General features: G+C 57.8%; 8 protein-coding genes across 8 annotated transcripts; 4 read left to right on the plus strand and 4 right to left on the minus strand.

The window, feature by feature from the left end:
* Positions 1-2,369: 2,369 nt before the first annotated feature.
* On the minus strand, positions 2,370-5,927 carry E0L32_002631 (uncharacterized protein; the record flags this gene model as incomplete). The annotated part of the gene is made up of 6 exons (XM_031136842.1): positions 2,370-2,990; positions 3,107-3,570; positions 3,909-4,002; positions 4,055-4,560; positions 4,627-5,305; positions 5,382-5,927. 6 exons carry the CDS (start codon positions 5,925-5,927, stop codon positions 2,370-2,372), a joined length of 2,910 nt encoding a protein of 969 aa, XP_030999833.1.
* A 625-nt stretch (positions 5,928-6,552) lies between these two features.
* Positions 6,553-7,767, plus strand: E0L32_002632 (uncharacterized protein; the record flags this gene model as incomplete). The annotated part of the gene is made up of 1 exon (XM_031136843.1): positions 6,553-7,767. The coding sequence occupies one exon, from the start codon at positions 6,553-6,555 to the stop codon at positions 7,765-7,767; it is 1,215 nt and encodes a 404-aa protein (XP_030999834.1).
* Positions 7,768-7,946: 179 nt separating this feature from the next.
* On the minus strand, positions 7,947-11,224 carry E0L32_002633 (uncharacterized protein; the record flags this gene model as incomplete). Its single annotated transcript, XM_031136844.1, has 3 exons — positions 7,947-8,098; positions 8,168-11,014; positions 11,218-11,224. The coding sequence occupies 3 exons, from the start codon at positions 11,222-11,224 to the stop codon at positions 7,947-7,949; spliced, it is 3,006 nt and encodes a 1,001-aa protein (XP_030999835.1).
* Positions 11,225-11,869: 645 nt separating this feature from the next.
* Positions 11,870-12,898, plus strand: E0L32_002634 (uncharacterized protein; the record flags this gene model as incomplete). The annotated part of the gene is made up of 1 exon (XM_031136845.1): positions 11,870-12,898. The coding sequence occupies one exon, from the start codon at positions 11,870-11,872 to the stop codon at positions 12,896-12,898; it is 1,029 nt and encodes a 342-aa protein (XP_030999836.1).
* Positions 12,899-13,099: 201 nt separating this feature from the next.
* E0L32_002635 (uncharacterized protein) lies at positions 13,100-14,036 on the minus strand (the record flags this gene model as incomplete). The annotated part of the gene is made up of 3 exons (XM_031136846.1): positions 13,100-13,219; positions 13,287-13,864; positions 13,967-14,036. The coding sequence occupies 3 exons, from the start codon at positions 14,034-14,036 to the stop codon at positions 13,100-13,102; spliced, it is 768 nt and encodes a 255-aa protein (XP_030999837.1).
* Positions 14,037-15,503: 1,467 nt separating this feature from the next.
* E0L32_002636 (uncharacterized protein) lies at positions 15,504-16,281 on the plus strand (the record flags this gene model as incomplete). The annotated part of the gene is made up of 5 exons (XM_031136847.1): positions 15,504-15,701; positions 15,780-15,848; positions 15,989-16,024; positions 16,107-16,121; positions 16,174-16,281. 5 exons carry the CDS (start codon positions 15,504-15,506, stop codon positions 16,279-16,281), a joined length of 426 nt encoding a protein of 141 aa, XP_030999838.1.
* Positions 16,282-16,538: 257 nt separating this feature from the next.
* On the minus strand, positions 16,539-18,534 carry E0L32_002637 (uncharacterized protein; the record flags this gene model as incomplete). The annotated part of the gene is made up of 3 exons (XM_031136848.1): positions 16,539-17,056; positions 17,139-17,238; positions 17,308-18,534. 3 exons carry the CDS (start codon positions 18,532-18,534, stop codon positions 16,539-16,541), a joined length of 1,845 nt encoding a protein of 614 aa, XP_030999839.1.
* A 1,327-nt stretch (positions 18,535-19,861) lies between these two features.
* On the plus strand, positions 19,862-21,735 carry E0L32_002638 (uncharacterized protein; the record flags this gene model as incomplete). Its single annotated transcript, XM_031136849.1, has 5 exons — positions 19,862-20,179; positions 20,250-20,434; positions 20,505-20,662; positions 21,189-21,490; positions 21,577-21,735. 5 exons carry the CDS (start codon positions 19,862-19,864, stop codon positions 21,733-21,735), a joined length of 1,122 nt encoding a protein of 373 aa, XP_030999840.1.
* Positions 21,736-22,247: the final 512 nt, after the last annotated feature.

Genomic DNA, 22,247 nt, shown 5'->3' on the forward strand with positions numbered 1-22,247 from the left:
CCAGTGCCCCAAGCCCAAGGTTGATGGGAGCCAGGTCCGGCGGGCGGCGCTGCAAGGTTGTAGTCGGTAGACAACTGTGCTGTAGGGCTTAGTACTGCTTGGCCTGCCTCCTTAGAAAGCGAGACGGTAGAGGAGAGGAGATGGCATCACGGCTCCCGCGTCATGTGCAGACAAGGTCCATAAAAGGGGGCCGCCGAATGAGAGAATTATGTCAGGGCACTCTGTCTGGGGAGGCAAAAAGGCGGGCTTGGGGGATCTCATCTCTGTCACCACCCTGTCACCACCGTTCGAGACATTGATTTGCTTTTGGTTTGTGGTCACAGGGGGCCGCCTGATGCCAAAGCCATTCTGGGAGGTGGCAGCTGAGCCTCTTGGACAGGGGGGGGGGGGGGGGGTTGGGGATTTGTTCCATGCACGCCCCGTGCCCATCCGTTGATGGATCCCTCCTCCTCCATCCACCCATCCATCCATGTCGTCCATGAACGGAGTCTTCCAAGCTTGGGAAGGTGACATCAGCAATCAACTACTTACTCCGTACCTATATAGTGTACTGTAGTCATGATCCCTATAAATCCATTCCATTAAACGGACGACATTGGCATATGGACCTCTCCTCACGCCCCTCCCTCGTGCTCGGTCCCAAAACATCGTGGCGCCGACGGGGAGGCTCTGCAGAGGTGATTATACAAGTACCTGGGTTATGTTCCTACCTTTCCTGACATAAGACGGGCGCATCAAAGATGGAGAGACGATGACGGAACTGCGTCGAATCGCCCTTGGTCACCGAAAGTAAAACCCAACAATCTGTCTGCGTGGCCACTGGCCACAGTACCGAGAGTACTTACTCCGGACAATAGCGGGAGCATTGAGCAGCTGGCGCGCGTGCTTTGACTCGGCTTTACTTGTACAATACGTAGGGCTGCTGTGATTTGTCCCTGGATGCGCTGTCACCGACAATGAGAGAACGAACCCATCCCTGGATCTCCCCCGTTTTTCTACCCCAGCCATCCTGCAGGTGCCCAGTCGTGTTGCGCCGGCGCCCGTCTGGGCGGCCCCCAAACCTTCGCTTCTGCCGTCCACGGGTGTTCGGGGCGGTGCGTTCCCTCGCCTAGTGGTGGGTATTTTTAGCGCCGCCCAGTCCACCAAAGCGCCCAAGCAAGCAAAAGCTACCTTTAGGGCTAAGTAAAGTAGTTAGGTACCTACAGGTAGGCAGTCTACCTGGAAGAAGCATCATTGAACCTTGGAACTCCATCGACACATTGTTTGACTGGCCGGCTGCACATTTACCTAGCTACATGGTTAGGTAATGTTGGCTGCACCCTTCAGCCGCACCCTCGCCCCCGGGAGGAGTCGCGATTGTGCGACTGGCAAGCGGTTGGACGAACTAAGGTACACCAAGTTATTTACTGGTACACTCACTGCCTCGGTTTAGGCACAGTCAGACTTGCTGCACGGAGAATATCTTTGCCAGCCATTCCCTATAATCAAGGTATAGTTTCTATTTGCCGCTCTGACTTCGCTTGGTGAGAGAGTACAAAGACAAGAGCCAACGCTCCAAATCGATGGCAGAGATGTACGTACAGTTCCACCCCGGCTTGAACAGCGCGCCAGCGGTAGCAGGCGGGCGGCTGAACTAAAGATATTTGTCAGATCCGTACCCGGGCGCTGCACCGTGCCCCCATCAGCCTCTCGGCCCCCGGGCTGATGACTCTGTCTGGATGCGCCTTGGCGGAAGCTGGGTGTGCGCGCTGCACTGCTCATTTGCGCATCGAGCGCCCCGGCGGCCTTTGGTGATCCTGAAACAGACATGTGTGTCTGTCCAAGAAAGAGCGGGAATGTAGACGCCCAAGGTTGGTTGCACGGCCGCCTGACTGTATCTGCTGCTGTCATCTCCATTCATCGAGCTCGGTGGCGCAGTCCACAAAACAGTCGGTCAGCTAGACCGTCGCCGTTTGGTTCTGCACTCGCTCCAATGGCCCTTTGCGTGGGTCTCGTCCCGTAGTGCTAGATGATGATTAGTATGCATTCGGTATCGACCGAGGTGCACACATACAAGCCCGGGTTCAGGGAGGCGACGACGCAGGGATGGCGCTCTCTACATCTTCTCAAGTGCGAGCGCCCCGGGAGAGACGTCTGCCTGGTATCGGATCCCCTCTTCGTGTTGAACTGTTCTCAAGACTGCTGCCTTGCCTCGATGGCAAGAGCCTGCCCAACCAAGCTTGTGCGACGCGTATCTCTCTTCAATCAGTCCTGATCGGATTACGCACCCGAGGAGCCAGAGGCATGACAGGCGTCAACAAAGGGCATGCAAGATCAAACGTGTTCTCAGCTGCTGTGCCACCTGCCGCTACTCAGTCGGTGTCTCTGCGTCATGCCTTGGGCGCAAGCATGATCACGTATTCTCGACTGCTGTGCCCGAACTGGACCATGTCCTTGTCGCGGAGCTCTAGGTACCGGCTGCCTGGCACCTTGTCCTTGTTGAGCAATGACCCATTGGCACTCTCAAGGTCGATCAGGTAGGGTCTGACGCGGCCGACCCTGTCGCCATATTCGTTGCGTTTCTCGATGTACCGGAACTGGATCACGGCATGCTGCTTGCTGATGCTGGGGTGCTCTGCAAGCAGGTCGACCACGGCGCTTTCGCGGCCCACCAGCCAGCAACTGCGCAGGCTCAGCTCGATCGTGTCCACAATCTCTGGTCCCTTGAAGACGAAGAGCTTCCACTCGTCCTTGGGCGGCGGCTTCCGCGCCTCTGGGGGTTCGTGGTATTTGAGCGTGATTGTGGACCCGTCTGCCTGGGTGACGACGTTGGAAGCGGCGGCCAGGATGCCGGTATTGCCAAAATTGGCCTTCTCCTTGGGCGGCTCAGGCTCTTCGCCGGTGGTCACGAGGGCATACGAATCAGCCTGCGACGGAAGCGGGCCGCCGCGCTTGACTGGTCGGGCTTCGTCGCCGGGGCTGTCGTCCCGCGCCGACCGTTTCGATCCTCGCTGTGGCCCTTGCCCGTCTCTTGATCGATGCCTTCTTCGCTCTCGGAGACGACTTTCCGACCCCTCCCTTCTCAACCTGTCATGCCGCGACGGTCTATCCCTATCCCTATCCCTACCCCGCTCTCTCTCTCTGTACGAATTCCGATTCCGATCCCGCTCCCGCTGCCGATCCTGGTCTCGGTCTCGGTCTCGGTCTCTGCTCCGGTCCCTCTCGCGCTCGTGCTCGCGATGATGTGACCTGCCCTCTTTCGATTCTGGCGTCCTTGACCTGCGTCGGCGGTGTTCGCGGTGTCGATTGTGTCTGTCGTCTCCTCCATCATCGCCGCTTCTCCTTGTGCTTCTCTGTCGATCTTTGCCCTCACCAGAGCTGTCATGCCTTTCCCGGTGGTCGCGGTCGCGGCCGCGGCCCGGGGGCAGATAGTCCATAGCTCCCTGTGGCTATCTGGTGTTTCTCCGCTGCTAATAATGCGCTCAGCAGAGCAGAAACAACGGAACACTGCCTTGTAGTAATGAAAGAAAAATGATGGGTCCAGCACGTTGGTCTTGAAATGCTGGAGCCTCATGGATCTTGGACACCCAGCTAGAGCATGTTGGAGCTAAAAGCGAAAGTACCTTAAACGACTTCATAAAAAAAAAATCGCTTAGTCATCAACAATATGCCATAATATGGAATAAGTAATGTAGGTATATGCTTCTTGCTTCAGTGCGTCAACCGATGAATAGGCTGCTTTCTCTGCTCAAATTCCTCCAATACATGGGCTTCATGTGATATATGTAGAATCTACCGTGCTCTCTCTACGGTATGTTATGCCAGCGTAAACTCAGGAATTTCCCCCATCTCGCTCTTCGTATCCCCCGCAAGTCTATACGATATCCTCCACCGCAACTTAATCGACTGGACTTTTTGACTCCGGTTACCTGCATGCCAGACCTCCATGGACTGGGTGATACCCTGTTTTTGATTCGCTTCAAGCGTCCTCCCCGACTGTGGCTGCATCTGCAACTCATAACCCTAGCATTCCGTTAGACCTTACTGCTCGATATCGCGCGAGGGGGGTACACACCTTTGTGACTGCGATCTGAAAGTGCAACTCGTTCACAGCTTGCATCGTGTTGTTCGAGAAGAAGAACTGGAGGGCGATCGCGTTCCCGCCAGCCGACCCACGGTTGGCAAGCAGGTCGATCTTGACGATGGAGTTGCTCACGACCAGGCTGTGCTCTTTGGGCTGCGAGGGAACCTCGGGCGGCAGGGCCGAGGAGAAGGACCATTCGTCTTCGTCCCCAGCGACAGCCGAGGGGCCAGCTTGTTGGACAGCAGCTGGGGTGCTCGGTTTGGAAGAAAGAGAGGGCGACTTCAACGAGGCGAATGGGTCCGAACTGGGCTGAGGAGGGGGCGCGAATGCCGAGGACTGATAGTTTGGCTGGGGAGTGCCCGTCTGGGACGCTGGCAAAGCAGAAGAGAACGTCGAAAAGGGCGAGAAGGCTCCTGCAGGTGGCGAAGGAGAAGCGACTGGGCCTTTGGCGCTGTTATTCTCCGTCATGGACGACAGCAGAGCAGGTCCTGGCACATCTATGCAGTTCGTCAGTCAGTCAGAGCTGTGCTGTGCTGGGCCGTGATAGAATGATCGCGACTTACTCGCATTGGCGCCAAAACCCAGCGATATCCCACCTCCTTGCCCAAAGGTGCTCGGCTCGCCGATGCTGAGACCAAGAAGATCGTTCTCGAGACCGCCCGGCTGCGTGCTGGCTTGGCCTGGAGCGGGGGCTCCGTCGGCTTCGGCCTCGGCCTCGGCGTCAAAATCGATCAGGGAGAGCTCGTTGGCGGCAGATTTGCCCGCCGTCGTGGTCGAGACGGGTGCTCCGGCTGCGATCTTCTGCGCACCGTCCACATCTCCCTTCTTCATGAGCCTGTATCGTTCAACAGTCCTGTGTATGCTATCGTTGATCTCCAGGAGCTTGGCGACAGCCTCGTGGTCATCGGACTCCTCCTCGCACATCTTCTGGATCTTGGGCTGCGCACTGGACAGGGCCGAAGCGAGTTCATGGAACACATCACCGTCTTGCATTTTATCACCGGGCTTGAAACTCTCCAGTCTCTCCTCCAACAGCCTGGCCTTGGCCTGGATCTTGCTGACCTCCTCAGCGGCCTTGGCGCGATAGTCCACCTTGGACCGTGTGTCGTACCCCGCCATGATCTTCATGAGCCGGTTGGCCTCCTGAAGGTCTTCGGGCGTGCCCCTGCGAATAAGCTCCTGCAGCTTGGCCGACTGGGCTTCCCGCTCCTCCTCCTCCATCTCCTCGGCCGATTTCAGGTTCTGCTCTTGTTAGCCCTGCGTCCCCACGGCGCCCCAAGGCGCTCGCTACCTGTGGATACACAAAGGTGACACGTACATCGCTAGGGTTCAGCACTGCGGCATCTTCTCTTCGTACTTCGGGAAAGGTGTATCCCTTGTAGCTCAGCAGCCGGTGCATGTCTCGGATGAAGCCAAGATCCTCCTTGTATCTACTCGTCTCGCATATCGTGCCCCTCCACTCCTCAATCGCCTCGAGAATCTTCATTTGAACTCGGGTAGGCCGGATCGGCGGTCGCTCAGGAAACCTGCGCACGAGCTCATTGAGAAACTCCTTGGTGCTGATCTGGAGGTGAAAGGGGTAGCCGCAGTTCTTGACGCATATGTCGAGCAGGTTGAGGGCGAGCAGCGCCACGTTGGGGTTGCGGTGGTTGATGTAGTTCACGATGGCGGTCGCAGCCTCTCGGGGCGCCGAGCCTTTCTTGGAATTGATCAGGTCAGATATCTCGAGGTTCAGGGCCAGGTTCGGCTCGTAGTTCTCGGGGCTGCATGCGCCCTGGATGAAGCGTTGAAGCTGTGACGGAGCCGGATGTCCGGCCTCTCCCCATCGATCGCGCGCAGCGTAGCGCGCAGATGCCGCCTCCATCTCGACAGCCTGTCGTCTGGTGTCTTGAGTTGAAGCAGGGCCGGGGTCGTTGGTGTCGAGCGGCCGACTGGTTGGGTGATTCTGCGGCCAGGGGACCAAGTAGGCAGACGAGTATGGTTCTCCTCGACCGCCAGGCGGGCGGAAGGTTGGTTGAGACGCTCGTTGCCAGGCGAGTCGAGAAATGGGTTGGCAAATGAATTGGTCTGACTACAAGTAGTTAGGCCTTGCGGACTAGATGGTCAAGAAAGGCGAGAAGTATGCAATGGAAAGGGTGTGTCGGGGAACTTTTGGCCCAGAGTGATGCTTGAGGCAGTGATGGGCGGGGTGGGGGGGTTGGTGGGTGACAGCAAGCTGGATCCATCATTGATTGCTATGGAGCTGGCTGCCTACCGTAGTACTTCAATCTTGGCTTGGGAGGTAACTACCTGTTAACTATTATCTTATCTCCTTTCCTTAGGTACCTATAGGTACCTAATCTCATGAATTGACCCCGCCAAAAATTATTCTACAAGACCAACACCATCGACCCCAGACACTCGAGACCAGAGTTCGACCGTCTTCTCACACAAGAAACGGCGTGGACTCCAGGCCCAACGAAAAGATATCGGACTACTGTACGGCAACTATGGTCCGCCACAAAAAGGATTTCAACCACAAGGGCCGAAAGCCACATCCTGGCGGGCCCCGCCAGCGGGGAGGGCCTTCCTCCAGAGAGGACGGCGGCGACGGATTTGCGACGGGGCGTCCAGCCTTCAAGGCTGCCTGTTGGGACCTGGGACATTGCGACCCGAAGCGCTGCTCGGGAAAGAAGCTGCTCAAGCTCGGCCTCATGCGCGATCTGCATGTCGGACAGCGCCACAACGGGGTCATCATCACGCCCAATGGAAAACACGTCCTCAGCCCTGCCGACTCGGACCTGCTAGACCAGTACGGCGCTGCCGTCGTGGAGTGCTCGTGGGCGCGGACAAAGGAAATACAGTGGAGCAAGGTCGGCGGCAAGTGCGAGCGCCTCCTGCCATACCTCGTCGCCGCCAACACAGTCAACTACGGCAAGCCCTGGCGACTGAACTGCGTCGAAGCCCTCGCCGCCGCCTTTTACATCTGCGGCCACCCGGACTGGGCCCGCGATATCCTGGCCCCCTTCTCCTATGGAGAAGCCTTCCTCGAGATCAACAGTAGCTTGCTGAAGAAATACGCGGCCTGCGACGATGAACCCGCCATCAAGAAGACAGAAGAGGAGTGGATGGAGAGACTAGAACGAGAATACCTCGAAAGCAGGGATGGCGGCAACGCCGACGATCTATGGGAGGGGGGCAACTCAAATCGAAGAAACCCTGCCATGTCTGACGACGAGGATGACACAGCCGAGGATGCCGAGGGCGAGGAGGACGAGACGGAAGAAGAAGACGCCGACGAGAGATCGGAAGGGGCCCGTGACGGTATCTATTTGGGCAAGCAGCCCTCCTCATCCCGCGAGGAGGAGCAGGCGGAAGGAGCCGAAGACAAGGACCCGTTTGCGATATCCGACGACAGCGACGAGGAGGCAGAAATGGAAGAGATCCGCAGAAAGATCCTCGCATCGAAACCGTTTGCGAACCCCGAGGACACGGGGCAGAGGAAAGTCCCCGAAACGATCGCGAGGCCACAACAGTTCAAGGTAGACTCGGATGTCGAGGCTGATTCGGACAATGGTGAGGACGACGAGTTCGACAACATCATCAATGCTACGCCGGTCACGGACAAGACGGGCCTGGCGCGGCTCGAGAAGGAGAGATCCAGGGCGACCACCACGACCCGTAGCTTCATGTTCAACGCTGTCTCGGCACCAAAGCGTGGCTAAGATTCCCGGGTTCCTCAACGGGGATAGGAGCCGAGAACCCTGTATTCTATCTATCTCTATCGTAGCAAGGTGTGTCGTGTGTACTATACAACCTCACCGCCCTGGCGGCTCGGAACAGCTCATGCCGTCTGGATTATCTTACATGTTGTACATCGAGCATTGCCTCGTTGGGCACATGTCTATAGACTTCTCCGCTCCTTGATCTCTTCGTAGGCCTGAATCTGGTCGCCCTGCTTGAAGTCTTGCCATTCGTCAAAAGAAAGGCCACACTCTGCCCCCTTTCGCATCTCTGCCACGTCTTTCTTGCCGTGCTTCAAGGACTCGAGTTTTCCTAAGTGATTGTCAGCATGCACAAAATACGCTGGCCCGGAGTCGTGAACACGGAGCGGCGGAGACATACCGTCAAAGACTTTTTCACCGTTGCGCATCACGCGATACAATGCGCTACGGGTGACCTGACCGTTTCTGACTCGACAGCCCGCAATGTTCTTGTACACGCGGCCCTTGACATTGATGGGAAACACCTGGAGAACCTCTGCTTCGCCGAGCACCCGCGTGGAAATGGTCGGAGTGAGCTTCTCAGACAGCTTGGCCCTCACGGCATCGGTGAGATGGTAGATGACGGTATGATCGAGAATATCGACCCCGGCTTCCTCTGCCTTGCGCTTCATATTGCCGGGAATCGCGTTGTTGAAGTTGATGATGGAGCTGTTGGAAGTGGCGGCGTGCTCGATGTCAAACTCGGTGATTTGCCCGGGCGCGGAGCGCAGCACCGCGGGCCGGACCTCGTTATTGCCGATCTCCAAGACGGCGGCGCACACCGCCTCAACAGAGCCCATCACATCGCCCTTGACGGTAAAGTTCACGACGGCAGAGCCTGGTGCCTCGTCCGAGACGGACGACTCCTCGCCATCAGGCACCACCTCTTGTGGGGAAGCTGCCCCCTTCTCCTTCTCCTTCCCCCTCTCCTTCTCCCTCTTCTCCTGTAGTGCCAACTCATTAGCGCTCTTCTCCCGGTCCCTGAGCTCCTGCCTGTAGTGAGCAGCATCCTTGGCTCTACCCTCGTCCGGGGCCTGCAGCACCTGATCGCCTGCAGCGGGAGGCTCTCGCCACCCAAGGATCTCCACTGGGGTGGAGGGGGGGGCCTCCTCAAGTTCGACTCCAGCCTCACTACGCAGGCTTCTAACGCGGGCCCACGTGGTGCCTGCCACGATAATATCGCCCTTGCGAAGGGTGCCCCTCTTCACCAAGACCGTGGCCACTTTGCCGACAGGCTTGATGCTGGACTCCAGAACCCATCCCTCGGCCATGCCGTCGGATTCTGCCCGCATGTCAAGGATCTCGGACAGTGTCAGGATGTTTTCTTCAAGGTCTGGCATGCCTTGGCCAGTTTTGCCGCTGACGCAGACGACTTGGACGTCGCCTCCGTAATCCTCAATCTCGACGCCGTGACGTGCGAGATCGGCCTTGACCTGCTCGACTCGCGCCTCGTCCTTGTCGATCTTGTTGATGGCCACAATGATGGGCACATTGGCCGACTGCGCGTGTTTGAGCGCCTCTAGAGTCTGCGGCTTGACGCTGTCGTCGGCCGCGACGACGAGAATGACAATATCTGTGACATTGGCCCCGCGCTGCCGCATGGTGAGGAACGCGGCGTGCCCGGGGGTGTCAAGAAAGGTGATCTGGCGGCCAGCAGACAGCCTCACGGAGAAGGCACCTATGTGCTGCGTAATACCTCCGTGCTCCTGCGCCGCAACCGACGTTTTCCGCAACCAGTCAAGCATGGTGGTCTTGCCGTGATCAACGTGGCCCATGATGGTCACGATAGGTGGCCGGGTCGGCAGCGCAGAGGGGTCCGCGGGCGCGGGTCTGGGTTTCAGGTCCACCGACTCTCCCGTATCCACGGACGGCTCGAACCCGTACTCCTGGGCAATCAAGGCCGCGGTCTCGCCCGACATGATACTGTCTTGGCTGATGTCTTCAAAGCCAAGCTCGGCCAGCTGCTCCAGGAATAGGTCGGGCTTCACGCCCAACGCGACACCCAGATTCGCCACGCTGATTAGCTCGGGAAGGAAGATGGGCGTGGGCTGATTCTGCTTCGCTTCGAGCTCTCGCTCTTTTCGGGCCCTCTTGGCCTCTTTCTGTCGACGACGTGCTTCTGCCCGCTCGGCAGCCTCCTCATCGTAATCCTCGTCTTCTTCCTCTTGATACCGGCTGTGACGACGAGATACGGCTTTACCCCTCTGCACTGACCGATGCGCGACCTCCCTCTCGCGACGATCCGATCGGACGTCAGAAGGATCCGCGGGGGATGGCGGCACCTCCTCAACAGACCGTCTGTCGCGTTGGGACCGTTGCTTCCGACCTCGTTGCTCGGTATCCATGTTTGACGAGCCAGCATAGCCTGGGGTTGTGGTCGCAGTGGAAGCTCCGATGGTATCGACAGCTCGGCCCCCTGGCCAGGACGCATCAGAGTCCTTGAACACATTTCCAGGACCCAGAGGTGCTCGGCTCAAAGACGTCTCGGACACAGGCACTTGTCGTGGCGAGGACGGGCTCTTACGTCTTGTGAGTTGTCCCCACTCTTGACGGATTGGCGCCGCATCTATATCTAAGCTGCCCAGCTTGTGAGGCGTTCTGGAGGACGGCGCAGCGCGAGGGGTCTGACGATGACTTGGGCGCTCATGCGTTCTGGCGAGATCGATACCCCCTAGCGTCTTTTGTATGGCATTTGAAGTTGACAGGCCCCCGGAAAGTCCTGAACGGCTATGATCGAGCCTTCCGAACGGCCTAGCCCGCGGCCGGGCGTGATTAGGTTCCGTGTCCGCTTGAATCTTTGTAGGTGCGCTTGAACGGGTGTCGAGAGACTTTGCAGCTGGGGCATTCTGACCCATGCTCATAGGTGTTCCCATCGGTCGGGGTTCTGGGCCCGAATGTCCACCTGGGTCATTCCGACCCATGCTCGAAGGTATTCCTATAGGCTTGGGGGCTGGGCGAGTGTTAGTGCTGGTGCCTTCGGCGACGCTCCCGGGGAGACACTGAGAGGACTGACTGTTCTTTTGGTGCTCGAGTGCGCGGCTACGGGTCGCCATTTCGTGAGGCAAAAGGGCATCGAGAGGCCTGTCCTCCCGCTTCGACGGCGGCAGGGTGGCTTGATCGTTAGGCCGGGTCGGCTGACTGCTACCCCAGGAAGCTCCCCATGACGAGGATGCAGGCGGACGAGGTGCATCTCCGGGAGCGCGCAGTGCTGAGGATTGCGTAAAAGCGCGCAATGAGCTGCTGCAGGGCTGGCAGGGCCTGAACGGCGTTGGAAAGACTCGCGAGCTATAAGGCACACGGCTCCCGCAGCGGCACAACACGCAGACGGATGAATATCGTCGTTCCTGGCAAAGGCAACCACTGTCAATGACGGCTGCGCATGGGGATCGTATCAGGGCTTGCGAGACTTACGCTCCATAGCTGCCGGCGCATTGTATATGAGGCACTGGCGTCCAGATGAGGAGGGGAGAGCTTGGCAGAAAATCACCAGTAAAGCTCCGTGGTGGTCATGGCAGCAGCTCAGAATAAATTTTGGGCGGTAATTAGCTGGAGCGGGCCCATAACGATGGTCGCCACTTGCGCGGTTGACAATTCCAGGGACCCAGGCCATCGATCCATTGAACAGGTTCGGTAATCTTGCTGCCGACCACCGGCGGGCTCACCTCAGTGCTGAGCTGGTTAGGTACATGTAACTCATGTCCTAGCACTGTGTAGGTAGCCCTTGGAAGGGGCAGGTGCCACTACAAAAGTACCTACAGACAGTGGTAATGTGCACAAAGATAAGGTACACACCCATTGATGTCCAATTGATTAACTAAGCCGTGACGCTACTACTGTAGACTCCATCCATAGAGAGGTGGAGGAGGTACTTGCAAGCGGCAAGCTCGATGCTCGATGCTTTTTCCCCCGTCCACGTACTGCCAAGATCTCAACTTGACCTCCTTTTCCACAAGAGCTCTCCCCTTCGACGCAATTGGCCAGCACGGCATAGTCCATCGTCTCCACGACCGAAATTCAAACCAGGACAATCGCTACAAGTACTACTGCGAGAGCATCTTGGACCATGGCCAAGCCCAAAAGCAGGGGCGCTCCCTCTACACGACAGGCGGGAACTGCCCTCTCGCTTCCCAAACCGTTCAGAGCCGCACCCTCTGTCCTCGAACCCTTTTACTCGACCCTGTCCGAGAAGCACGTCTACATAGCCCATCTCGACCTCAAGCCCAAGGCTTTCAAGCGGAAAATCTTCGTCGTGCCCGTGCTCATGAACGTCGCCGTCGTGCTCTTGTTTCTCTGGAGGGTACGGTACATCGGTCCGTACTACGTGCAACTGCTGGCCTCAGCGCTCGGATATGCCAACGAGACGACCGTCGCATCCAAGGATCTTGCGTGGGGAGAGCTGATCTCCCTCGTTCTTCGGCGGGGCTTCACGTTTATGCTGGATCTATGCTTGGTCATCTTTGTGTGGCCCTGGCCCGTTGAATTCTGCTTCGCTCGGGGCGGCAACCCCGTCGCGTGGAGATGGAAGGTGGGCTTCCGGGACAAGGAGATCTATGTGCGCCGGAGCCGAGACTGGGACCGAACACTGGGCGACTTTCTCTACGGTGACCAGGGCAGAAACGTCCTGCTCTCCATGGTGAAGCTGGCAACCAACCCCATGCTTCTCCGGGAAAAGACGGGGTACTTGACCATGAATGGCGATTGGGACCTCGACTGGGGCGCCATGGTGTGTGCCACGACACTCGTCGATAACAAGGCCGTGGCCATGGACACGTTTCGCACGTTGGTCCTGCTACACAGCGACCAGCACGGCTGGCTGTCTCTCGACATGAACGCAGATCAGAGCGCCAAAGAAGATGATAGACGGAGGCAGGTCTTTGCCTTCCGAGACGGCCTGGCCAGGATCGGCAAGGAGGAGCTCTTCTTCAGGTGGATCGAAATGATGCAGTTCGAATCATCGCAGCCCAGCGGGTTCGGCCCCGAGAAACAGGTCGAGGTCGCCGCCAAGGTTCGTGAGCTGTTCCAGTCGAACGGGGTGGATTTCGACGAGTTCTGGAAGGAGAGTGTGGGCTCGGACCCGGCAGACGGGCTCTGATCTTCGAATACACGCGGTGCAGCAGGGACGGATTGGGCCAGACTAGCGGGAGACAAAGGGTTGCATGTGCTCTTTCTACGGGGCGCTCTACTCTCCGTCCCCATCTTGGGCCTCGTTCGACTTTTCAGTCCAGATGGTGCGTCCTCACGAGCGCCCTGCTACGCAAGCCTCCTAAGCTTGTGAAGACGCACCCCAATCGTTCTATTTGGCCTTCTTGCCTTTCGCCTTGGGCCCCATGGCCGCTTCGCGCTTCTTCGCCTCCTTGGCCTCCAACTCGGCTCTCCTCTCCTGCTCCCGAGCGTCGCGTTCCTCCTTTTCGGCCTGCAAGCAGATTGATGGGTTAGCACAGGAAGTGGTAAGCGGGGAGCGTTGCCAAGCGTATGCAGACCTGTTTCCTGGCAGCCTCGGCCGCTCGTTTCTCGCGGATGATCTTGAGGCGGGCCAGATCGGCCTTGGCCTCGTCGGTCTTGCCCTGCTCGTGCAGCTTCTGATATCTCTCCTTGGCAAGCTGCGCCTCCATCGACTCTCGCTCGCGACGGTTTGGCGTGCTCACATTCATAGCCTTGACGCCCTCGGCCGTCTCATCGACGGCCTTGTTGACCTTGGTCTGGTTGCGCGCGGCCCGAGAGTGGTTCGGATTGGCAGGCATATCGTCGTCGCTGTCCTCGCCCGAGTCGCTGGGGGGCAGATCGCCGACCTGGACGGCCTGGCCGCGGGCGCGGGCGACGGCTGCGTCCTTGCGCGCCTTCTTCTCCTTCTTGCGCTCCTCACGGCTCAGGGCAGCGGCGCTGGTCTGGGAAGGACCGGCATCGTCGGAGTCCTCCTCCTCCTCCTCAGACTCGTCCTCTTCCGAGTCTTCTTCTTCGTCTGAACTACCAGAGTCCTTCTTTGCATCCGCGCTCCACATGCTTATCTCATTTCCATCGGCGTCGACCGGCCGAAGGTCACGCGAGAAATGCTTGCCTCCTAAAGGAAGAAGGTGATTGTGTGTCAGTTGCGTGTCGTATCGCCAACAGTGGCAGCTTTCAGCTCCGCTTCGAGTGCGGGGAAACAAGAGACGTGGCTTACCTCCTCGGGTGAACTTTCTAAACTTGCCGCCTCGGCCACGCGAGTTGGAACCTGGTTGACCTCCCGCCATGGTGGAATAAGTGCGTCGAGCGGTAGCGAGCAAAGCAACAGGGGAAAACGAGTCGCGAGCCAGGTGTGGGAATGCGGGCAGAGGTTGTCCAGTAACTCAAGGTAGATCTGAGCGCCAAAATAGAGTGACCGTGCTAGACAGGCTTTCGCCAGGCGGACCAGCAAATAGTGAGTGTAGGAGGCGGCAGCTTCGTGACGGTTGAGACAGTGTTCGAGGTTGCACCCAAGGTAAAGTAATGATCATTTATCCAAGAGGGGCATTGGAAAATGCATGGAGAAATCCTAGCCACTGACGACGGCTTGATTGGTCCGCAACAGCGCCCAACGCCCTTCAGTAGCCCTGATGATAGGTACCTAAGGTACTTCGTAAGATGCCTAAAAGTCAGTGCCCCGCCGCCTGTTGCCCCACTGTCGTCTGGTGAAAGGACTAGGTACCCGACTCCCCAAAGGTCCTCCCGAGTCTTGCGCTTTACACGAGTTGTGATTGGCTTGAGGACCAGAATGACTCTGCGTGCACAGACCGCACACATGGATCAAGCGAGACCCGTCAGTATTTGAGTCTTGGAAATCCAGGCTCTCTCTCTCTCTTCCTCTCCTCCTTTCTCCTCCATCTGAAAACAAATCCTTCATATTCACTCTGGCTTTAGCCTCATCAATGGCAGGTCTTGGAGGGGAAATTGGAGGAGAGAGGAAACCTTTTCTTTCGACCACTTACCCTCTGGCCTGTTGCAGCCCTTTTGAGTTGCCGTTGGGTACCAGAGAAATTTTCTGTTCGATACAAATTTTCAGCAGCCAAGTCGAGTTTCTCTGTTGGATTGTACAGGAGTCGACCGTGTGACATGTCGATCTCTCGACCTGCCTGGCGCAATCATTGATGTTCTCCTCTGGCTCTCGAGCTCTGGCCACTGTGGCTGATGATGATTGTCTCGGTCAATATAACTACACGTGCGTGGGCGCTGTGGGATCTCTTGGGCAGTGGTTGTCACATAAAATACTCTGCCAAACGGTGACTCTGCTCTCTCCTTCGCCAGGTCTCGTAACATCGTCGATCTGTGATTCGTCATGGCACACATCTTGTTGAAGACCGTATGCTATGCCTGGATTAGCCAATCTATGCCTGGATTAGCCAGTTGTTGCATTGCACAGACTGCCTGTCACCACTCCGTGCTCTGTGATGACTACTTGTATGGATGTGAGGGTGCTGCGTGGCCCGTGCTCAAGCTTTCCGTGATCTGTCTGATATCATTGCCGTCGAAATGGAGCTAGCTGGAGGTATCTCGGCTTGTGCCCAGGCACTGTGCATGCATCGAACCCCTCACCACCACAAGCCAAGCTGCTTGCCGTCAGCCATTGTCCCTCCTTCCAACACACTCACGGTCCTCTTTGCTGCTCTTGACTGACAGTCGACTTTTACTCCGCACTTGGACACCTTCGTGTTACCAGACCCCAGAATCTCATGTCCAGCAGAATGGCCTCCTGCATCTTCTGCAAGATCATCAAAGGTATCATGCCACCCAACCCCGAAGCGATGCGACCATGCTTTGCCTTTTGCGAGCGAGCGCGCGCTGAGACCTCCTTTCTAGGGGATATCCCTTGCTTCAAGCTCTTTGAGAGCGACAAGACGCTCGCATTCATTGACATCAACCCGCTGAGCCGTGGTCATGCTGTACGTCGCCTGCTTGGCCCCGGACCACCGGCCAACTCCTTTCGCTAACCAGAGCACTTCTGCTCTGCTCCCTGACAGCTCGTCATTCCCAAGTTCCACGGCGAGAAGCTACATGACATCCCGGATGAGCACCTGACCGAGCTGCTGGTATGACACTCCCACCATCTCTCGCCGTGCCCAGTTGGCGATCAGGAGCCCTTCTTTGGCTGACGAGAATGCGCCATTACAAGCCCGTCGCAAAGAAGATTGCCCAGGCAGTGGGCGCGAATGACTACAACATTCTCCAGAACAACGGTGCCATCGCCCACCAGGAAGTCGGCCACGTACGTACACATGACACCCAACCCCTCTGAGTGTTGACGTAGGAAATGACAAGCTTGGCTGACATATCCCTACCGTGTGTAGGTTCATTTCCACATGGTAAGTACACATCATCCATGGCCAAGGATGCAGAACTGATCAGTCGATCAAGATCCCCAAACCGAACCAAACAGAAGGCCTCGGCATTGGCTGGCCCCAGCAAAAGACCGACATGGACAAGCTCAAGGCACTGTTCGAGGAGGTCAAGGGCAAGATGTGATGCTTCAAAACACCCATGCACATGTCACATCGCCCTGGAATAGGCGAGCCCGGATTTTGGCAGTCGGAGTTAGGGGAGTGGCTGGGGGGGGGGGGCTTATTTCTGGGCAATCAATGCACGCTGATATCCATTACGAGTTCCATCTCTATTGCGCGTGCTCGTATGTATTTCCAGGGCGATATTTGGTGGAGGCCTGCGCGGATCGACCATGCTTTCGAGACGGCAAGGCCCGTCCGAGGACAATGAGGCCGGGCCGGCTAGTCGACATCATCCGCCGTGGTCACCACCGCCTCGACATTGCCCGGCCCAGCCCCTGAAGAGGACGCACCGGGACTTGGTCCGGCGGGGTAGTAGTCTACCTCGCCATTCGGCTTCAGCATGCCGATTCTATCGTAGAGCGACCTGGCCCGGATGTAAGGGTCCACCTTCCAGTAGTCCTCGTGCATCTTCTTTGCGATCTCCTCTCGCTGTTTCTTGTGCGCCTGTGCCGCGTCCCCTTCGGGTTCCTGGAGCCAGCGCAAGGTCGCCTCCTCGAATTCCTTATAGATGTGCTCCCGCTCGCTGAGCAGCTTGTCTCTCGTTGCTGTGTCCTTCATCTTGTCATTCTCGCCGGGGATGGGCTCGACATAGCTATACTCCCAGTCCTCACCTCCCTCGAGTTCCTTGAGGATCCGGCTCGGCTCAATAAACTCTTCCATCTCCTTGGCATTGTTGGTGAAGTGTACTTTGTTAGCGACCACCGGATCCAGCCAGCCGCGGATGATCTTCCAGATGCCTGGGCACGGTGTCAGAGCAGGGAGCGATTGGGGGGGTGAATTACGAAGCGCAGAATCTCCATGGGAGCATATCATACGGACCTTGGAATATCCAGGGGGCTTTATGTACGAGGACGGCGCCCAGGGACTCGGGATAGTTGGCCTCAAAACACTTGATCATGAACTTGACGGGCGTGTAATCCTAGACGAACAGGGAGTCAGCACAGCCTCCCCTCCCCCAGCCAGGTGGTGGTAGTGACAGGGGACGCACCATGTTTGCCATGGAAAAGCTAGTCATGTCAAAGACGACAGTCTGTGCACGCGTGTGGTCAGCCAAGGTTGCTCCGAGGTACGCCGATGCCAGTATACTCACGGCGGTGTCCACGGGCGGCGTCAGGACCATGCGGGCCGTCTCGATGATATAGACGGTATACTTCTCCAGGCTCTCCTCGCACTGCTCGCCTTGCTTGTGCAGGCGGACCCGGACCACGCAGATGGGCCGGCCGCTCTTGTCAACGCCATGCAAGAAGCTCTTCCCCATGCGGATCTGGGCCATGAAATCGTGGCCCAACTGCTTGGCCTGCGCGTCGGTACCTTGCTCGCCCTCGACAGCGGCAGCTTCGCCGTTCTTCATGATGTCGTCGTCCACGTGCATGCCGTGGGCTCTCCAGTTCATGGTCGAGACCAGCATGACCAGGGCCTTGTCCACATCCCACTTGCGGGCCCGCAGGAAGCGCAGCACCAGGGCATCCGGGTGGTCATGCTTGACCATGCTCCAGATGGTTGCGCGGATGGACTCGGGCGACTGGCTCGCCAACGTGTCGAAGAAGTGCTTGGTCTGGCCGTACTTGTCGTCCTCGCTCTCCTTGATGGGGGTGATGGCGCCAGACGCGGAGCGCTTCGAGGTCACAGAGTCAGCGTCAGCGTCCTTTTTCCCTTTCCTGGAGAACAGGCCAAGCCTCTTCTTTTTGGTCTTGTCGGCGGCTGCCGGCTCCAACCTGTCCCCGTCGGCGTCCTTGGTCGCCTCGGTCTCGGCCTCGCCAGCGCCCGTTGTATTGACACCGCGATCTTCCGGGGTGACGGCGCATATCTGGAAAACGAGAGCCCACAGCTTGCGGAGCTTCTCCTCCTCCTCCGGGGTGAGGTTCCCGGGGCGGCCGGGGGCTACTTCAGCCGGCATGGCCAGCGACTCTTGCAAAGCGGCGTTGGTTGTCTCCGGCTCGTGGACTGTCCCCGTCGGCCTGTCTATGGCAGAGTAGGAGACGGCTGCAAGAAGGACGGCTACGGCGGCAAGAGCTGTGAGCAGAGTAGGGCTGAGGCTCGACGCGTGAAGGGGGCCGATCGCTTTGGGAGAGAGATGCCTGTTTGGCCTCGCACGCGCAGCGGCGGTGGCACGGTCTCTTGCGAGCGACGCTACCAGAGAGTGCGTCGGGGCGCGGTAAGTGAAGCTGGTAGCAATGCGACACGATCCCAGCGACAAGTTGCGCAGCGCTCGCATATGGTCCTCTACAGGATCTCGCAGGCGATTGTGCGGCAGAGGAGGAGCTTGTCTGGAAAGCCAATGTCAGCGGGGTAGAGATACAGACAACTCGAGGTCGAGGCAGGTTGGAGGGCTGCAGCTCGGGGAATGGGTGCGGGAGGAAGAAAGAGGGTATCGCGGCGCTGCTCCAATGTGTGCACAGGAGAACAAGCCGTTGAGGAAAAAAGACTGGAGTGTCTAGTGGCAGTTGGAGGCACGATGCGGCGCGCGCGGGTGACCAAGATGACGACACGAGGGGCACTAAAGCAAAAGCGAAGAGCGGAGGCGAGGGACTATTAGCACAGACCTTAGCTACCTCTGTACCTCAAGTAGGGACTGTAGTGGGAGCTCCTTCTTTTGTCTCAGCAGGCCCGGTACGAAGTAGTTAGACCTGGAAGGTGGTGGGAGTTGGAATTGAGGCTCAATGCAATGCGATGATCATCGCGACCAGATACATAGGTAGTCCCTGGATGCTGACATTTGTCCTGCGATCTGTGAAGACCCAAGAAAAGGGCCGGATACAGCGGCGGCTGTGGGGGTGACCCGACTAGCCATGCCCCTGGGCTGGTCCCGTTCCTCGATTAACTACCTAGGTAGTTACAAGTAGGTATTAGGTAGCGACAGTTGAGGCGCATCCCGAGGCCTCCGCAGGCGAGGCGGCGCTACTTGTACAATACAATGCACCGAGCGCAAGGAGATGGGTCAATCCAGATCCAGGACAATGATACCTGGGAAGTAAGTTGAGTACATACAAAAAGTAGTTGAAATTGTGCCAGCTGAGGCTGGGCTTTCCATGTGCTTGCTACGGGCGGCGCCGTGTTCCGAGAGTTTGGCAAGTCTACGGGACAGCCCGGACCTGATTCTCTTCAGCAAGTCTTGTCAACTCCAGTCTCAGCTTGATCCAATTTTGAACCCTATTGCACCTGGAAAGTCTCCCCACCACCAAAGCCGGGTTTCCCTCTATTGCCTCTAACTACCTACCTTAGGTATTGGCTCTATTGGGCTGGGGTGGGTGGCTCAGGTGGCCACCAAAAAGGTGCCCCTGTCAACGGCGGATGAAGCAAAACAACCCGGCCCCCCCCCCCCACTGAAAATTAACAGTGGAGGCACCACGTTGCCCTGCAATCAACCTTGGGAGCGCGTCAAGCACTTGTGCCCGTTGTCCAAAACACGCGCCGCCGTCATCATTGGCGGGGTCATGATCCAACTTTGAACACACAAAACACCATCCATCTCGCGACCGGGGACTTGGCTCTAGAGACAGCACGGCCACGGCTTCTGTACCCATCAGTTGTATCAACCCTCCATGTCTTCAGAAGACCAACCTTCGGCCCGCAAGCGGTCGACATCCCGCACACGAACCTCGCGGCCCACGACACCGCTGAGGCCCTCTTCACGCTCATCCTTCAGGGAGTCGGCCCGCGAGAGCGTGCATGGCGATGCGCCTTTCCCCCTCAACACATTCGAGCCCGCCTTTGCCGAACTTTCTGACGCCATGGCCGATCTTGAAGCCAACATGATGCACTTCCAGCTCATGCACGAGAGCCTCGCTCGCTTCAGCGAGAGTTTCGCCAGCTTCATGTATGGCCTCAACATGAATGCCTTTTGCGTCGACTTCCCAGAGGTCCGTTCCCCCTTGGAGGTGTTTTTTTTCGTAGAGCTTCTGAGTGGGCAGCCCTGTGCTAAAACCCTAGGCGACGCAGGGTCCGATCGCAGAGTCTTTTCGACGAGCAAGACAGCAACAGGATGAGCAAGGTGAGTCGGGCGCGGGCCAGTCCATACACCCGCCACATGCGAGACAACCTCTTACATGCATGGCAGAAACCCAGCGGCCCACCGAAAAACACACCGGGGAGGCGGACGGAGAGACAACCTTCATGTGAGTGCGCATGTCCTGTCCTGGCCCGTCATCCAACCCCACGTACAAGTACTTATTTTCGAGTCTGTAGGACTACGGATACGTCATTTGTCGAGAACCCGCCCACCTCGTCCAAGGCAACGCCGACATCGAGATACCAGACACCACGAGCATCGCGCATGCCCGCCCCCACGACAAGGGCCGGAGGCGGCAGCCGGGGCACTGCCAACAGCCGAGGAGGATCTCGCGGTACCCGGGCCAGTGGGCTGGCAAGACCACGGGGTCGGGGTATCAGATAGACAGAACCAAGTGCATCAGATGCACCATGCTTGAAACTCTGTCGCGGGCGGATGCCCTGAGGACAGCAGTTCAGCCACCGACACGCCGCGCGTATACCGCTAATAACGGCACCATCGCCTGCGGTACAGGCGTAATTTTTGCGGGCGCCAGTAATAACCAACGGCCCTCATACTCGAGCCCAGACACGCAGGCGACATTCGATAGGCCTTGCTGGCTTGGATGCAGGAAGGAAGACGGAGCTGTAGCATGTGAGGGTGAAAAGGTGGAGTTGGTTGACGGAATGGGGGTGCTTCAGGGCCGTACTTAAGTCGTAGCGTAGCGGATGTCGCTGCGGGACCCTTGAAAAGTGTAACATGCTCCTGTAGGTTAGGTACTCAAGAACTCTGTTTCTTTTTCAAAACGGATACTTGAAGCCATTCGTCGTACATAGCGCCATCACGGCACTCTAGGAGCATCACACTGCATTCCGAACCAGTCTCCAAAGTCTCCAGCCGTTGTCCACCTGCAAGCCCTTTCTCACCCACCGCGGCGCATGAGTTGGCCGCCTTTTTCCATGGTCCATCCCCCGCCGCCATGTCGACGAGCGCCGTTCGCTACGTGACGGGAACGAAAAAGAACCCGCTCGGGCTCGTCTATCTCCAATGCCATGTGAAGCCTGGCGCCAGTAAATCCCGCGAGGGCGTGACGGCGCTGACAGACGAAGCGGTCGAAGTGTGCATCGCAGCGCAAGCACAGGACGGCGAGGCCAACAAGGCCACCTTGGCGCTCCTCAGCAAGGTGGGTAGTCTCGGTTCCCCGGTCTCCAACACCCTCGCTGTCATCGCGCGCGTGCCAGTCCCCGCACAATCTCACCCCCTTCGCAGGTACTCGGCCGGCCCAAGTCCGACTTGCGCATTGCGCGAGGCATGAAGTCAAGGGACAAGACCATCGTTGTCGAGGGCATGTCCCCCGAGTCCAACCCCGAAGACCTTGTCGATGCCGTTCAGGCGCTTCTTCTACAGGCAGCCGAGAGCACGAAATGATCTCAATCCTTTGTCGACGAGTTCAGCAGGCCCACCTCCCAGTAGTACTTGTACGAAGGACGGAGTAGTACGCTCTAGAGAGCTCTGCCAAAATGATGTCATTCCGCTCAGAGGAGCAACGGGAGTCGTCTTTGCATCGTCACGGCAGGGTTAGAAACATGATACCATCACCCCGTTGGTCTGCCATGACCTCGGACGAAGCCATGCCTAGTTCCGTGCATTTGCATCAGACAGGTACATTACGACAGAAGGTAGTTACAAGTAGTTGGGCATTGGACCTGGTGAAACCTCATCAGCCCTGGTGCCACCGTGCGAGGGACCACAAGGGGGAGGGATTCAGCCGTCAGTTTTATGGGGTAATCTAGTTATCTCCTTGTTAGCGCTTCATGACGCACTTCCAACCTCCATCTCATCTCAAACTTCAAGGTGCAGGCAGACTTGGCCATTTTGCAGCTCGACAAATATTCATATCTGCCTTCGTGACTAGGACCCGGTGCATTCCCGAGACCACT

This window comes from Thyridium curvatum (assembly GCF_004353045.1).
Source record: "Thyridium curvatum strain D216 chromosome Unknown NODE_11_length_606192_cov_83.229133, whole genome shotgun sequence".
Classification (NCBI taxonomy): domain Eukaryota; kingdom Fungi; phylum Ascomycota; class Sordariomycetes; order Thyridiales; family Thyridiaceae; genus Thyridium; species Thyridium curvatum.